General features: G+C 35.2%; 1 protein-coding gene across 2 annotated transcripts; it reads left to right on the top strand.

The window, feature by feature from the left end:
* The first annotated feature begins 1,131 nt into the window (after window positions 1-1,131).
* Window positions 1,132-17,894, top strand: LOC8266805 (endoplasmic reticulum-Golgi intermediate compartment protein 3). Of its 2 annotated transcripts, XM_002522545.4 has the most exons (12): window positions 1,132-1,325; window positions 1,510-1,611; window positions 2,073-2,155; window positions 2,271-2,346; window positions 2,465-2,532; window positions 4,407-4,491; window positions 14,453-14,574; window positions 14,688-14,771; window positions 15,599-15,745; window positions 16,716-16,824; window positions 16,906-17,025; window positions 17,450-17,894. In XM_002522545.4, exons 2-12 carry the CDS (start codon window positions 1,524-1,526, stop codon window positions 17,515-17,517), a joined length of 1,050 nt encoding a protein of 349 aa, XP_002522591.2. In that variant the 5' UTR covers window positions 1,132-1,325; window positions 1,510-1,523; the 3' UTR covers window positions 17,518-17,894. The 2 variants fall into 2 exon arrangements, with proteins under 2 accessions (XP_002522591.2, XP_025013763.1); XM_025157995.2 differs by lacking the exon at window positions 1,510-1,611.
* The last annotated feature ends 402 nt before the right edge of the window (window positions 17,895-18,296 follow it).

The raw sequence follows: 18,296 nt of genomic DNA, 5'->3' as shown, positions 1-18,296 counted from the left end.
AGCATGATTGAATTTGATATATGAAATTTTGTTTGAGTTTTATTGTGAGGAATTTTGTCTTTAATTTCTTGCTTGAACTTTGCGACTTATCAAGCTTTATTCTAGCTTGTGGTGTCAAAATCTAAATCTTTGTTTTCTTGTTATTTATCAAACTTTCTTGTTTGTGGCATAAGAGGAAATTCAAAGTCTATCTTAGTATCTTTATCCTTGTTAGTAAAGGGATTAAGTAGCATCCATCTTCTTACTTCAATCTTTGAACGATCCGAATTTGTGGATTAAATTGGTAATTTCTAGTTTTCTTCTAATTCAACTTATCATAGTATTTTTGCTATTGGGGAGTTAATTGATGAAACCTACAATTCCCATCATAAACTCAATCTTGGACCTCTTAACAGTAGTATCAGCTTTGCCACCAGCATCAACATATACTTTTTACTTTTTTTTGAAGTTTTGACATTAATATTTTTCTTTGAAAGAGAATTATTAGTAACTTTTTTTTTAATAATAAATTTTCATCAGGTTCAGTATGCGATTTTAAACTTTTTACTTTGTTTTTTCTTCAAACCCTCAATTTTTTTTGCCGTATAACTAAAATCATTTTTCTTATCAACTACACCTAAATTTTTACTAGTAGAAGAAGAAATATTACCTAAATCTCTAATAATTTATGAATTAGAATGAAGTTTTCTCTTTGGAGAGGATGATAATTGAATATTAACCATAACAACCCATACAAAAATAGAAAATGGAACTTATAAAACTATTTGTCTGAAGAATTGAATCATTAAAGATAAAGAAATAGTAAGAAGTTAGATAGAAATTGAAAGAGAATAAAAAAATAAAAAAAAATTGTAGAATCAAAGATTAAAAGTAAAAAAAATCATGTAAGTGAAAAGTAGAATTAGTAAAATAAACGGTTAGAAATTAAAAAATAATAAAATTTAGCTCAAAAACATAAAAAAATAGAAAGCATAAAGAAAAATAAAACGTAACGTATAAATGTAAATGGGAAGGGAACTAGCCTCTTTAGGAAAGGATTCCACGACGGCAGCGTAAATTGCGATGTGAAGAGGGCTTGAGCCCATTGTCACGTGCCCGCCTCAACAAAACTCACGTGACACCATATTTTACAGCTTTTGGGCTCTAGAAGGACGGACACTTGGGACAATGAACGCATACGACAATTATGACTAAATAGCGGTAGACTAGGTCCGGCTCCTTCTCCGTCTCCATCTCCGTCCAACAAAATCGCTCTCTCTGTGTGTACAATAGGAAAAAGAAAAAACAACTTCGTCAATCACGACTCTTTCTGTAAAATAACTTTGGTAATGTTTCCTTCCTTTTTTTCTTTTTTTCAGAATTCTTCTTTCTATAATTTTGTTTATTCCAATCTTTGATCTTAATGTATGTTTTGAATTTCATAAAATTCGCATTTATTTATGCTGTTGAAAAACAAGACATGATTATCGATATTTTCTTGTAATCTAATTTGCGATAAAATGGTTAAAGAAAAAGAAGGAAAGATGGGAATGAAACAGGCAATAAAGAGCCTGGACGCATTTCCTCGTCCAGAAGAGCACTTGTTGCAGAAGACACAATCTGGAGCTCTTGGTAATCTTTTTTCCTTCTTGCATCATAAGTTGAAAGTACATAATTCTTTTTAATTAATCAAATTCTCATGTTGGGAGAAAAGTTATATCTGATAGAAATTCATTCTTTCAATTTAATCTTAAAACAAAAGTAATGCCGCAAATATTTGCAGTTGGAAATGATTTATTATAACAAAAATATGCCGCAAAGATTTGCAATTGTACATGATTTATTATTCCAAATAAGGCCTCTATCAAGTACAGTGCTGTTCACATATTTCCATGATTTTGTTTTGGTGCTAAATTGAAAGAAGCCATTCATCATCTTTGACCTGACATGGGTTACAATGGTTTTATCCAATTATGTTCCATGAACTTTTACGTTGGAAGACTACGTATAAGTATGAAGATTTTAATAATTTTCATGTTTTCAGTTTGTTACTTTTCTGATTTTTCTTTGTTTTTCTCTTCTTGGTTTTGCAGTTTCTGTCATTGGTCTTGTAATAATGGCTACTTTGTTCTTGCACGAGCTGACGTATTATCTCTCCACATATACGGTTCATCAGGTCACTCAGTTTACTGTTTCATGATTGAAAGAAAATCTTTCCGGTCGACATAAATTTGATATTTGCTTTATTACCTAGTGATGGATACCAAATCAATGTTTCTCTTTGTTTGCAGATGTCCGTAGACTTGAAACGTGGAGAAACTCTTCCAATTCACATCAATATGACATTTCCTTCTTTACCTTGTGATGGTTAGTTATTCATTGTCCTTTTTACGCTAACTGGTCCTTCATATTTATATTCTTAGGTAATTTTAGAGAGAATTAAACTTGCAATTGCTTTTTCTCTTTTGAAACTAAATTTTTGCAGTCTTGAGTTTGGATGCAATTGATATGTCTGGCAAGCATGAAGTGGATCTTGATACCAACATATGGAAAGTAAGATAATATTTTTATTGTTTTAATTTAAGTGTTTCTCTGCCTGATATTTCCTAGGGATGTAATTTATTATAGTTATGCCTACATGTGTTGTTTTTTGATGCTTTAAAAGGTTCGAAGGTACATTTGAGATTTGCATTTTTATGTCCCTGGAGTCAAAAATAAAATTGCTGTTTGAAAATAATAAGCAATCTGGTGAAATCGACTCCACTCACATTTAATATCCTGTTCTCTTTTCATTTTTCATTAATCATTATAAATTCTTTTTTACATATGGTGTTTCATGAAGCATCATTCACATTCACACCATTTATGATCTTGACTTGTTAAATATTTATATTCAGTCTTAAAATATTAAGAAAAATTTAAAAGTTTGGATGGGGAGAAAGGACTAACTTGCTAAATCTACATGTCTTATACAGAAATGAAATAAGAAAATGTTCCACTACTTGCTGCAGAGAAATTTCTCAGTGTTGACCTGTATAATAGATATATGGTTTGTGGATAATTTTGCCCAAAATAAAATATCTTTGTAACCTATATATTGGAAACAAGTATCTTGCTTGGTTTAGAAAGAGGGGTGTGGGAGGGCAATGAGAGCAAATAAGTGAAGATGATAAGACCTAACACTATGTTGTAATGCTATCTAGAAAACCAAGAACCATCAAGAAGACGCAAGGGATGCATCTAACTGCAGAGTGGAATTCTGTTTTATAAGTCTTCTTGAAGGTGCTTTCGGCTGACCAAATTTCAATTGTTACCCTTAAAAGAATAGGCAATTGTGTCAGTACATGATAGTGTTATTGTGTCTTCTTGCCTATATTTGTATTTTGATAGCATGTGAGGTAACAAAATACAATTTTTTTGTTTGTAACCACAATTAAAAATGCCATCAGAAAGAGGCAGAGGGAGAATAATGAAAGGGGAAATAAAGTCACATGATAATGCATGCCATCCTATATTTATTTTATACAGGAAAACCAAGAGAAATAGGAACTCTCAGATGCATATAGAGAGCAACCTAAAAATTTAGCAAAGAAGAAGAATATTTACTGCATTGATATTTGCATTTTATTTGTTGGAAAATATTGGAGTTCAGATTACAAATTAGTATATGGAAAACATTTCCCTAGTCAAATTGAAAATTGTGTTTGGTTCAAAGACTGAATATTAGACTTCCATTTCCGGTCTTCTGTGGACACAGGAAAATGAACTTAAGGAAAATGAGAACATAGGCTTATTTAATAGTCATTCAATACAATTCTCAGCCACTACCATTCATCACTACCAGTGTTAACATTTATGGTTCACCCATTCTTTTATTGTAATTTTTCTCTTTTCAAGTGAATTTAAACCAAGTGAAATTAATGGCGCCATTTGTCAAATGTTCATTTCCTACTTCAGTTAAGAAAGTTTTATTCTTTCCCAATGTATTTGAAATTTCAATAGATAATCTAGTTTATTTTTGCTATTACGCTTGTTAATCAGACAGTAAAGTAAGTTCATTTCCCAGAAAAATTTTCATAATATATATTTTCCATAGGGATATAATGTTGCACGATATAAATGGACCCTTAGAACTTGGTTTTTAACATATGGGGTGAAGCTGTTGTATTGCATATTGGAATAGGTTGTGATTTTGGCATTTAAAATGGCTGTTGTGACTTTTCTCTATGTTTATTTTAAAATATTTACCTGTTGAACTTTCTTCTTTTTTCTTTTTCTAAAAGAAATAAAATTAAACTTCTCTTCGATGTTTGTGCATGCTTCTCAGAGCCTTTACATGTCCATGCATGTGCATATGTATGTTATGTCCATTAATAGTATCATGGCAGTTGTTGGATCTTCATCTTACACTCAAAGAGGTTTTGCAGCTTCGCCTGAACAGTCATGGTCATATCATTGGCACTGAATACTTGTCAGACCTTGTAGAAAAGGAACATGCTGCTCACAAACATGGTAATATCTTTGAAGCATTATGGAGTTATATGAGAGATTGTCATTGTGGAGTTATGTATGCATTAGAATATATGATCTTGTTCTCTATTATGACCATGTAGCATTGGTTTTATTTTTGTCATGTTTGTGGCATTATTTCTATGGTCAAACTGCTTTTAAGACTAATGCATGGATATTAAGTAATAGGCTAATATATTTAATCATTATAGCCCGATCATATCTTTTATTGAAACGATGGCTCTAGGTTGCCAACCATGAAACCTCTATGATTATAGGTGGCCCTTTATTTAGCCTATACAGCTGCATCTATCTTGTGTCCTTGATCTCTAGCTCAATAGAGTCTCTACAAACTCCATCACCTAAGCTATGCTCATAAGATCTCTGCATGAATCATTACCTGCAAAATTATTCTCCTGCAAATACTATGATCTATTACGATGTATCCTCACTTTGAAGATGATTGTTTGAATGTGATTTCTTGAAATTCTCTGATGAATAAGTTTTTTCTGACATGATTGGAAGAATCACCATTAAAAAGCCTCTTGCTATTGTTGAGATTATTTGCTAGGAAAAGATAATATGGAGCATCCGGGGAAGGCGTTATTTTAGTATATAAAGATAAATCGATGAGGTATGGCTGAAGTTAGAAGGGGAACAGAGGATTCTAGTACTAGTGAAAATAAAGTGGGTAACCAAAAAGTTGAAGATTCTCTTTTCACACTTATAACTGCTTAGGCATCTCACCTGGGGTAAGACTTGCTTCACAGAATCCTCGATTTTTGATAAGTACTGTATGAACAAACCATCAGGTACTATATGCTCAAAACTAATGTTACACTTTAAGGGCTTGGACTCCAAATCCAAGTAACATGGTTAGAGTATGCTCTTATGGGCAATAAATATAGTTTTTGAATGTTATTAATAGTCCTAATCAGTTTACTAATTGAACTAAAGAGAGGTTTACTTTAGGAATCCAAATTACTTAACTATCCTTTCCTAAGAACTCTCTCTCTAGTATTGGACAAATGTATGTGCAGGAAATCGTAAATGCAATTCTCATGTATATTCTCCTTGCTCCTGTCTTTCGTTTCCTATTTCTTTGTTTCTTCTTCTGGCTTTCATTCCCCATCTTTTGTTTGCTTTTGACTTCTTTTTCCCATCTTCTATTTGTAGAAGTCTGCATATATGTTATTTTTATGTCGTTCTTATCTTTTATACCATGCTTTTGGTGGTGGATTTGCTCTCCCTCCCCTCCCCTCCCCCATATTACAATTACTCTTGTGCTTTTCAGTTGGCCATGAGGAAAGGAAACGCTTTAGATTAAGATATAATTTTCTTTCTTTGGGTGTATGCGTATCATATAGTTATGGGCTGTATTATGTCCTCGCTTTGGGTTTATGCATATTTTCTACTTTAAGCATATCCCACCAAATGAAACTGCAAGATTTTTACCTAATCAGGTCAGAAGCTTAAGACTTTTAGGATGCTATAGCATGATGACTGTAGTATTGCTTAAACCGACTGCAGAAAATGAAAAACTTAAGCCTGTCAGGAAGCTATTTTGAGACATGAATTATTGTGAATGACTAAATGATTGAAGAAGTGCATGCAAGTGTAAGCAGGTAAATAATTGTAGCATGATTGAAAACATTGAATTTGTGCTTGCAATTCCTGGCATAATTTGGATTTAAACATGCAAGCTGATATTACGGAAGATATAATGGAAAACTTGGTAGACACAGTGAACATCTTATGTTTTCTTTAAACATGGTGGTGATAATTACTCAAGATGTTAGGAACCTTAGGCTACTCTAGGCATGATTGCAGTAATTCCTACTAAACTGAGGGTTGAAAGAAAAGAAACTGTCGCTAGGTTATTGTGAAAAATGATCTATCATGCAATTAAAGGGTTGACAAAAATGAAGTGCTATTGGTAAATCATTCTAGTGTTAAATATGGGAACATCAAATTTCTGGTGTAGCTTAGATTCCAACACATCAAATGACAGTCAGTGTGGAATGTAATGAAATACTTGGCAGATACGTGATGTACATATCTGGTGCACAAATGATGCAAGAAACTCTTGTTCGTGGAAGGAAAGAGTAAGTTTCAATTATATTAAAAATAAGGTTACAGGCCCCTCTTTATATACCTTAAACTGAAAGCTATAAAACAGGAAACTTATATCTACAGATTTGGTAACAGACTACCAAATCTCCTAAAATCATGGGATAAGAAAAACTGATCTGTTAGCTGTAGATCTCCTAGATATTAGCCCCTAATATTGCTAACAGATCTTTAAATATAAATCTCTCTATAATTCTACACTCCCCCTCAAGCTGGGCGGTAAATATTAATTAACCCCAGCTTGGAACTCAGATCATCAAACACCTTTCTCGATAGAGCCTTGGTAAGAATGTCTGCTGTCTGAAGACATGTAGGCACGTACAACATCTTGATTATTCCTTCCTCTATCTTCTCCTTTATAAAATGTCGATCAATTTCCACATGTTTTGTTCTATCATGATGAACTGGATTTTTGGCAATGCTGATTGATTATCACAGAACATTTTCATAGGTTCTTCATCTGAAATTTTTAATTCCTTTAGCACCCTTTTTAACCAAATTCCCTCACAAATACCGTGTGCCATTGCCCGGAATTCAGCTCGACCGCTTCGATACCACCGACCGCCTTTACTTCTCCAAGTGACCAAATTTCCCACACAAAAGTGCAATATCCGAAGTTGATCTTCGGTCTTGAACCGATCCTGCCCAACTGCATCACGAACACTTCAATATCTCTTCTTTGGTTCTTCTCGAAAAATAATCCTCCTGCGTTGTTAGTTTCGGTGTATCTCGGGATTCTATACACGAGCTTCCATGTGTTCTTCATTTGGATTGTTCATGAAATCGACTTACCATGCTAACAAAGCAAATCCAATGTCCGGTCGTGTGAGATAGGTATATTAGTTTACCTACTAATCTTTGGTATCTTCCTTTATCCACGGGTGCACAATTTTCCTTAGCTCCTAGTTTGATAGTTGGATCCATAGGAGTATCTACACACCCGAGCATTCCAGTCTCTTTTAAGAGATCTAGGACATATTTTCTCTGTGAGACAGAGATTCCCTTTCTTGACCTTGCAATCTCCATACCTAGGAAATATTTAAGATTCCCAAGGTCCTTGATTTCAAATTCTATAGCTAGTAAACTTTTGGTGGTGCAGATTTCCTCTTCATAGTCTCCTGTTAGGATTATGTCATCCACATACACTATGAGAACAGCAAGTTTTCCTGCAGAAGAGTGTTTAACAAATAGTGTATGGTCCGTCTGACATTGAGAGTAGCCATGCTTCTTCACTACCTTTGTGAATCTTTCAAACCAAGCTCTTGGAGATTGCTTGAGCCCATATAGCGATCTCCTAAGTTTACAAACCTTGTTGCATGTAGTTTGTGTCTCAAATCCGGGGGGAATTTCCATGTACACTTCTTCAGTTAGGTCCCCATTTAGAAAGGCATTCTTGACATCTAGTTGGTGGAGAGGCCGGTCAAGGTTTGCGACCAAAGATAATAAAACCAGTATGTTTAACTTGGCTACCGGAGCAAATGTCTCCTCATAATCGATTCCATATGATTGGGTGAATCCCTTTGCAACCGGTCGTGCCTTGAACCGATTAACACTCCCATCTTCATTATATTTTACTGTGAAGATCCATTTGCAGCCTACTGGGCGTTTCTCGGTTGGTAAGTCAGAGATTTCCCAAGTTCCATTTTTCTCTAGTGCATGAATTTCTTCATACACTGCTGATTTCCATTCCGGTGGTGAGAGCTTCTTGTATATTATTAGGAACTTGGATGTTGTCGAGGTTGGCAACAAAAGCTTTGAACTTCGGTGACAATCCTTCATATGACACAAATGTGTATATCGGATGTTTTGTGCATGATCTTACCCCTTTTCTCACAGCAATAGGAAGGCCACTGTCATCATTAGTTTCAGGATTAGTGTTACCTGGTGGATCTTCACTTGATCTAGGACTTGAGTCAGACTCTTGGGTTTGCTCAAGAGATGCTTGTTGTTCCATCTCCTTTTGGTTCTTTCTCCTCCTTGAGTAGGTAATCAATTCATCACTCTTTGTTGATTGAATAGTGTCCAGATTTTGAGGTGTGTCCAGATTTTGAGGTGGATTGTTGGCTTGATCTTGAGTAGGAGGTTCTAGGAAGTAAGAAGACTCAAGGGAGAGATTTTGAGGAGGAAGTGATTCATGATTTAGTGATGGGCAAGTTTGGTCGAATTATGAGAGACATGAGGTGATTTGTCAATATCCCAAAGCCGATAGTCTAGGATAAAATTAGTCTCCCCGAATATCGATTTGGGGAAATAAGGTTGTTGCTCAAAGAATGTGACATCCATGGAGTGATAGAATTGTTTGGTAATGGGTGAGTAGCATTTATATCCTTTTGAGTTGGAGAGTACCCAAGGAAAATACATTTATGAGCTCTAGGATCAAGTTTGTCCCGGTGTTGTTGATGGACATGAACAAAAGTCGAACACCCGAAAACTTTGAATGGGATGGTGGAGATGGGGCGAGTAGTGGGAAAGGACTGAAGGAGAATTTGATAGGGAGTCCGGAAGTTAAGAATCCGAGATGGCATCCTATTTATGAGGTATGCAGTGATAAGGATGGCTTCACCCCGAAATATTTTGGTACATGGGTAGAGTACATAAGAGATCGAGCCACATCAAGAAGATGCCGATTTTTCTTTCGGCAATACCATTTCTTTGAGGAGTGTTAACACAGGAACTTTGGTGAACAATACCATGACTCGTGAGATAATCATTAAGGTTTGGAATTGAAATACTCTTTGGCATTGTCAGTTTTCAGAATTTGAATTTTTGCTTGGAATTGTGTTTGGATCATGGTATTGAAGGTTTTGAAGATCTGGTTTGCCTCAGATTTTTCTTTCATGAGGAATACCCATGTGAGTCTAGTGTGATCATCAATAAATGAAATGAACCGGTGAGAACCGGTAACATTTTTTATCCTAGAAGGGCCCCGTATATCACTATGAATCATGGAAAAAGGTTGAGATGCTTTGTAGGATCTGTTAGGATAAGAATTGCGAATATGTTTAGAGAATTGACAGATCTCACATTGAAATTCATTTGGATTTTTACTATGGAATAATGAAGGAAACAACTTCTCAAGATACAAGAAATTTGGATGACCTAACCTATAGTGCCATAACATAATTGCACTATCATTATTAGACTGACTCACAGACAAAGAAATAGGACTACTGGACACTGAACAATCTGATTGATGAATTGCTCCTTGAGGAGGATCATTAACCTCTAGAAGATAGAGCCCCGAACACATCTTAGCACTGCCAATCGTCTTCCCTGAGTCCAAGACCTGAAATACACACAGATTTGAGCCAAATTTAGTAACACAGTTGAGATCTCGAGTGAGTTTACTAATGGACAGTAAATTGCAATTTAATTTTGGTACAAGTAGAACAGAATCAAGAGTGATGTTCTCTGAAATTTGAACCGAGCCTGTACCAGCCACCTTTGAGAGTGAACCATCGCATTTATTCATACGGTTAAATTTTTATAGCATGGGGTGTAAGTTGAAAATAGCTTCTCATCTCTAGTCATATGATCGGGAAGCTCCCGAGTCTATAATCCATGGGTGAGCCTCTCCTTGTTAGCATTTAGAGCACTTAAAAATTACCTTTTTGTGCCGGGGGATCCGGTACCAACTACGGTGGGGGCAAGGATTGGCTGAACATTTCTGCAAGATCTCTCATTCCTTCTTTGAAGGGAGTTGGTTCGGGTGGAGGTTGTTCATCCATGGAAGCAAGGTTGCCTCGTCCTTCTTTGTCATTAGCAAACCGGAAGGCCTCCAATCCGGTTTGCCATGAATCTTCCGAGTTGTCCTTGGTGTGACCAGGACGTCGACAATGATCACACCATGGTCGCCCTTTCTTTGGTCTGTGATCGCTGTTGTTGTTGGATGGATTCCCTCTCACCACAAGTGCTGAACTCTCAGGATTTGTCATAGAATCTTGAGATCCCATCATGATCTTCTTTCGACTTTCCTCTCTCCGAACTTCTGAAAAAGCTTCTCGGATATTTGGTAGTGGTTTGGATCCTAAAATTCTTCCTCGTACTTCATCAAGGTTCTTATTTAATCCAATCAAAAATTTGTATATTCTTTTCCGTTCAATTATTTGTCTATACCTGATTCCATCATTCGGACAGCTCCAATTGTGCTCCTCGAATAAGTCTAGTACCGATTGAGAGTGTTGAAGTATTGAGTCACTGTTAATTCTCCTTGGCGGAAGTCATGAAGAACACTTTCCACCTCGAATAATTCCGATGTATTCTCATTGTTAGAATATATTTCCTTGGCGGCATCCCAAATGTCCTTTCTTTGTTCCATGAGAAGAAAGTTTTCTCCAATGTCATTTGTCATGGAATTAATGAGCCATGACATGACCATATTATTTCGGCATTCCGGACTTTGAACTTTTCATCCGTCTTGTTTGGTTTGGCGGCATCTCCGGTGAGATAATCATCTTTGCCCTTTCCGCATATGAACATCATTACGGAATGGGACCATTGGAGATAGTTGTTCCCATTCAGTTTGTGTCCTGTAATGGGCATGAGGTTACTATCATTGTTGGAAGCCATGGCTTCCTGATTGGAAGTGATTTGAGAAACGGTAGCTCTTGAATCACGTTTCCCGTATTTGGTCATATGAGGGAATTAGGGTTCAGAGATTGCTCTGATACCATCTTGTTCGTGGAAGGAAAGAGTAAGTTTCAATTATATTAAAAATAAGGTTACAGGCCCCTCTTTATATACCTTAAACTGAAAGCTATAAAACAGGAAACTTATATCTACAGATTTGGTAACAGACTACCAAATCTCCTAAAATCATGGGATAAGAAAAACTGATCTGTTAGCTGTAGATCTCCTAGATATTAGCCCCTAATATTGCTAACAGATCTTTAAACATAAATCTCTCTATAATTCTACAGAAACATATGAAGATTCTTAACCAAGCTTTGGTTATTGATACTAGCAATAGTAAGCTAGACCTGTATACTCTAGTAATTATCAAGTAGAAGCATTTCTATCTATTTCAAGATGGCAACTTAGAAGATTCAAAAGAGTATCTGAAGCAAATATTCAAATTAATTACATTTACCAAATGAAATCTGTCTCGGAGCATACCACTACTTCCATTTTATGCTTACCACAAATGTAAGGGCTAGAGAGATTTAGGATGCTTGGAGCTTCATATATGGGGCTTGAGTTGACTGTTTCATAGAGTTTTTGATGTGGAGACGAAAATATGGATCCTAATTGTACTGGAGAAATTGAACTAAAAATACCCATGGCATGGGATCTGTTGGCAGTGTCCGCTTTGATGGGTTCCACATAACAAAGATAAAAGAAATAAAACGAATTAGCATGTTGTCTTAGCCTTTTGTGGTCAGGTCACTCCCACACCTATAGCGTCCAAATAGAAGATAAAAAGAAGGAAATTAGTAGAGGCTAGAGAAGCAAATGGAGGAAGAAGGAAAGGGTGAAAGATTAAAAGTGTTGACTAAGGGAAATAAGGAACTCTATTGCTAAAACTCAGTACGCGTTCCAACAACAAAAGTTCCTCCCATCAATACATGAGACAAAATTAATCAAAAGACTTCTAACAAAGTGCTAAAATCATAAAGTGATAGGTAATCATCATCTTAGCAACCATACATCCCAATAACTAATGAGTTATGATACATATGGAATGCAAGAAAATACCCTCCAATCAAGATGATTCCAAAACCCAAGGATCTCCTCAAGTGAAGTTAGGGAAAACTAGTTCCAACAATGAAACTAACACTTGAATTCAACTGCAAATGCCACAAACCAAGTATGATTTGATGAGTTCAGAATCAAACACAAGATTTTGGTTAGAGAATGCCACAAACTAAAAATAGCTTGATAAGTTCAAAGTTCGTGCAAGAACTTAAGCAAAAATACTCACAAAGAGCAAATAAAAATTATCATTCATCAAAAGCACCATCATTAGCTATCTTCAAAACATGCTCCAAGTAAGAATTTAAAGCTTGCTTGAACTTCTTACTCCTTGCTCGTGTCATTGGTCCTCCATAGGCTAGTGGATCCATGCTAGTTGACTTAGATGCATCCTTGGTTGCATTAACACATTCCCTTTAGCATACTCAACATCACAAACATCTTGCACCTTTTCGCTTGAGCTGCCTTTCAATTTTCATGGCCACAATTCACCATGTCCTCAAGTTCCACATAATGTTGCAACTCCACAAGATCAGCAATATTCTTGTTTAGTCCATTCAAGAATCTTGCCATGGTGGCCTCTCTATCCTCCTCTATATTTGCTTTAATCATAGCCATTTCCATTTCTTTGTGGTACTCCTCCATACTCATGGTTCCTTGCCTTAGAGTTTGCAATATTGATGCAAATCTCTATAGTAGTAGTTAGGAATGAACCTCTTCCTCATGATGCGTTTCATCTCCATCTATGACCCTACGGGTCTTTCTCTATTTCGTCTCCTTTCCCTACACAATTGATGCCATCAAACACTAGCGTAATCACAAAACTGAACGGCAGCAAGTTTTACATTTTTCTCCTCCGAATAGTTATGACATTCAAAGATCATTTCCACCTTTTGCTCCCATTCTAAGTATACATCAGAACCATTCTTTCCTTGAAAGGAAGGAATTTTCATTTTGATGCTACCTAGGTTGCGGTCTATACCATCTTGCCTTGATCTCCTATTATGTCTCCTAGGATAGGGTGTTAATTTGCATTCCATATGTGTCATAGCTCTTTAGCTATTGGGGTGTATGGTTGCTAAATTGGTGATTTCTATCATTTTGGTATCAGAGCTTGCTTTAAGTTTGAGGTTTGCGTATCTTTAATTTGCTGTTGATTTATCTTTCCATTACTTTAAAGGAAAAAAAAAACAAAAGTTAATATTTTCTTTTCCTTCAATTTCGACTCTTGCCCTTCATTCACTATATTTTGCACTATTTCAAGTACAAAAAAAGTGTAAAAAAACAAATTTAGCATATCCTGATATTTTTTTTTTTAGACCTACCCATTTTCACTCCATTGAATTGCTAAAGTCTGATGGTTTGAGTACCTTAGTTTATCTAAGAACCAAAGAACAAAACAAGAGAGGTAAAAGGCAAGAGAGGTGAGACTAGTATCATGAAAAGCCATTTAAAGTGTGAAACACAAGTGGAGTGAAATCATTGATTGAGTGAAACACGTGAGGGAGTTTGTGAGGCTGTTTACCATTTTTTATTGCAGATTTTCATTAAAAAAATGTCTAACATAGATAAAGAAACAGTTTTTCGTCAAATGATCTTGTAATCAAAGCAATGCAGCAACAATTTGAACGAATGTTTACCATTGATATATACAAAAGTTATTTTGAGCACTTGTGAGCGTTTTGTTTTTAGTTCTTGTATGAACTATAGAACTTATCAAGCTATTCTGCTTGTGGCGTTCAAAATCCAAAATCTTTGTTTTTCATTCTTTACTTATCAAACTTTCTTGTTTGTGGCGTGTTGAGAAAATCAAAGTGCTATTCTAATTATTTTATCACCATTCAATTGATAAAGTGATTGGAATAGTTAATCTGACTTCAATCTTGAAAGATCTATGGCTGTTTCAAACTATTGGAGGGTGTTAATTTGCATTTCATATGTATCATAGCTCTTTAGCTATTGGGGTATATGGTTGCTAAATTGGTGATTTCTATTATAAAGTGGGTTGCATCATTAACAGAAGTCCTTCAATTTACCTCTAGTCATTTGAGTGCTCTTTCTAGGTTATAGTAAATTTATTAACAGCAGGTCTTCAATAGTCTTCTGTAAGATTTATTAACATCTGAAAAATAACTATGGTCAGATGAAGATAAAGATCATCATGAAGAGTCTGACTTAAAACTTCAGGCTCATGGCTTTGATGAAGCTGCTGAGAGTATGATCAAGAAAGTCAAGCAGGCTTTGGCAAATGGAGAAGGATGCAGGGTATTTTTCTTACCAAGGCTCTTCAACATCTATTATACTTGTGAGCTAACTTATTATTCAATTCCTCAAAGGTAAACAAGACTTGATAAAAGTTGGTTTAATGTCTTTTGCAGGTCTATGGTGTTCTAGATGTCCAAAGGGTTGCTGGAAACTTTCATATTTCAGTTCATGGGCTAAACATTTTTGTTGCCCAAATGGTTTGACCTGCTTTTATGTTTCTGTTGTAAATGAAATTGCCTACTTCTCTTGCATTTATGTGGTTTATATATTATATCTTGCCAGCTATGTTTACAAAGGTTATGCACTTAGTATCAGATAATTAGGCAATAGGCTTAACATTTGACCACCTTTCTCCCATTGCATAAACTGTGAGATTAAAAAGGAAAATTTCTTTTGTTGTTCCTTAGGCCCAGTGTAGTATCTTTAAGAAAACTTCATCGTAGTTTGTTTTCTGTCTTCTGAAAATGGTTTTGTTGTTTTAACTCCTCAAAGTTACAAATAAAACTATCTCGGTTGAAAAACCATGTTTTTGTGGTTTGTATGTGGCTTTTGAAACAGTTATAATAGACTTGTTGAATAAGCCTGCAACAATTCAAGTATTCTACCACACAGAAGTGGCAAATTGTACATGGTGCATCCTTAGCTCAGTGAACGATCGAAAGTTTGAAACAATTTGGGAGATGTCAGTTTCCAATTTGAATCCATATTTTGTTACCCATAATATGGTCTCAAAAACGTTGAGAACAATTCGTCTTCTTGTATTATAATTTGAATTTTGGCTAAAATGGTTCAAAATTTTAGACAACCCAGAACAAATGACAAACAAATCCACTATCTGTTTTTATTTGTTTTATATTGATACAAAAGGCCATTTTGTTTTGAGGGGTTGTAATAGGGGCATTTAAATCTAAAATTAATTGGCATTTCATGATGTAGTCGACTTGAAATTGTTTGTTAAATGAGATTGCACATCTCTCTGGTAATTGCATTGTTATTCGTTTTCCTTTTCCTTTTGTTAATGCAGATCTTTGATGGAGCCATACATGTCAATGTAAGTCATATAATTCATGATTTATCATTTGGACCAAAATTTCCTGGACTTCACAACCCTCTTGACGGGACAGCCCGAATTCTGCATGATGCAAGTGGAACATTCAAATATTACATTAAGGTTTGATTTAAAGGCTTTTTCTCGAGTAACTGTTGGATTTCGATATTGTCTGTGCAGCAAGGTATATCATTTACATCAAGTGCGCTTACATTCTATTTAGCAACCCAAGGACAAAGTATTGCTCTAGTTAGTAATTGGCAAGGTCAGGCAGTGGATGACCTTTAGCTGAAGTAAAACACCTTTTCTAATGACTACTTTTTATATCGCTTGTCTATCTTGTTATGCAGTGGACAGTGTGAAGGAGAGATGCCTTTTCCCTAGTTTCTGGATACTGTTAAGCTTAGATTCTTTAAAAGTTGACAGTGGATGATTCAATGATTGTTGAATTTCCCTCCTCCCCTCTCCTCCCCTCTCCTCCCCTTTACTTGATGTAGTTTAAATTTAACCATTCAATTGTAACTGGTTCAGTGTCTAGTTCTGATGCCAATCTGAGCTGCTTCCATTACTTGCTTTCCTGTTGGCCTAGTTAATTATGCAAAATGAGATTGACACCTATAAAAATGCGTATCATCCACCGAATTCCATTTGTCATCCTTCAATTTAACTGATGTCACAACTCAAAATTATAGCTTCAATTTTCTGGGCAACTGGAGTTATATGCTTGAGAATTGGACCTCTGAGTTATTGATTTTGTTCAAAACTAAGTCAATATGGGTACATTGAATGGGGATAAAGGATTACCAACCAGCCGTTATGATGATTATCATGCTGATTTTCTACTAGTTTTGTGAACATGCTGTGGGCAGAGAGGGATAGGTGGAAAGAGAGGAAGGTTAAGTGGATTAAATTTTGGGAAAGCATGATATTTTTTTAAGCTTGCTGTGGGCTTTGCTTATGTTGAAACAGCTACCTGTTTTCTCTCTCTTTCTTCCAGTGATATTGAAATATGGTCTGTTATCAGTTTTTGAGGTCTTAGTGTGGTATATCCTTCGGATGTAGCTATATTTAGCAATGGTGTTTTGGCTTGCAGATTGTTCCAACTGAATATCGGTACATTTCTAAAGAAGTTTTGCCGACTAATCAATTCTCTGTTACTGAATACTTTTCCCCCATGAGCGAATATGATAGGACATGGCCAGGTTAGTTGGAAGCATGCAAAATCTATGCACCAAGTTGTCCTAGATGTATTCTTGGTAGTGAATTTTGCTTCTTGTCTGCAGCTGTTTACTTCTTGTATGATTTGTCGCCTATCACTGTGACAATCAAAGAGGAAAGGCGTAGTTTTCTCCATTTTATCACTCGGCTTTGTGCTGTATTAGGTGGTACATTTGCTTTAACAGGTTTGTCTTTTCTGCTATACCCTCGAAATAAAATTCTCCATGAATTTGTATAGACTAGAAGTGCGACTTGGGAGCTGTACTAATAATGCTTTGTAGGAAAATTCAAGTGAATAATAAAATCTTATCATGCAGCTGGAAAATTTAATTACTACTAGATTTGCTTCTATGGGAATTAATGAAATCCAGCCTGGTAGTAAGATGTTGGCTTCATTCTTGGTCATAGTTGTTGGTTTAATGTTTGAGGATGAATTCATTTCATTTGCATATCAAATAGTGCACTGCATTAGCAATTTAATGTTGCTGACTTTATTTTGTTATAAAGTGGAAGCTACCCACAAAGTTACTGCGCCCTCATATATATATGCTAATTTTCCTGATGTGTGATTTCATTGTTTGTCTGAAATTATCATTGTTGCATTGACAGGAATGCTAGATAGATGGATGTACAGGCTTCTTGAGGCAGTAACTAAACCCAATACTAGATTACGGTAAGAGGTGGGAACTTTTTGCATTATCAGTATGTAAAATCACATGAACGAGGAATTCTAGGCAAAGCTTTATGAAGTTACCAAGTTTCAACAATCATTGTTGGATGCAGAAGCTTTGGTTTTAAAGCCCATACTGCTTGTGTTATCTTTGTCAATGGTTTACCCCTCCCCACCTATAATCAATGGTGACTTGAAATACTATTTTATACAGCCACCCTAACATCGTAGGGGTGAAGTTTGCAGGTTGTAACATCTCAGTGTACATCTATGATTTTTCCAGGGCCATAACATTTTTATTGCTTTTTACCTAAATAAATTTTGGGTCTGACATGTGATAATTGTTCTCTTGAAAAGATATGTTCAGCATTGAGCTCGTTCTAATTGTCTTTTAGTACTGTTTTTGCTTCTCAGTCTTTTTTCCTTCCTCTTTTTTCACAGGGGTTGTTACTTAAATTATTATTTTGAGGAGTAATTACTTGGGTCCTGTGTTTTTCAGTATTATACTAATTATTCCTAACATTTAAAAATTTATTTTTATCATTTTGTTTTATAATTTTATATTAAAAATTCTTATATTAGAATTTTGTTAGAGAATCGTTAATTAAATTGTTTTTTAATTTTTTATGTAATATATAAATTATTTTTTATATTTTATTTATTATTTATTGTACTAAATTTTTTTATATTTTAAAAATTAATGTAATTGAAGAACTAAATTGATAAAAAATATGATTTGATTTTTAAATTTTTTATTAAAGTTGTACTATAACAAAATTAATAATA

The sequence above is a fragment of the Ricinus communis genome, chromosome 10, assembly GCF_019578655.1.
Source record: "Ricinus communis isolate WT05 ecotype wild-type chromosome 10, ASM1957865v1, whole genome shotgun sequence".
NCBI classification, from domain to species: domain Eukaryota; kingdom Viridiplantae; phylum Streptophyta; class Magnoliopsida; order Malpighiales; family Euphorbiaceae; genus Ricinus; species Ricinus communis.
Note: the sequence above shows the minus strand (reverse complement) of the source record. Positions and strands in the feature narration are given on the sequence as shown.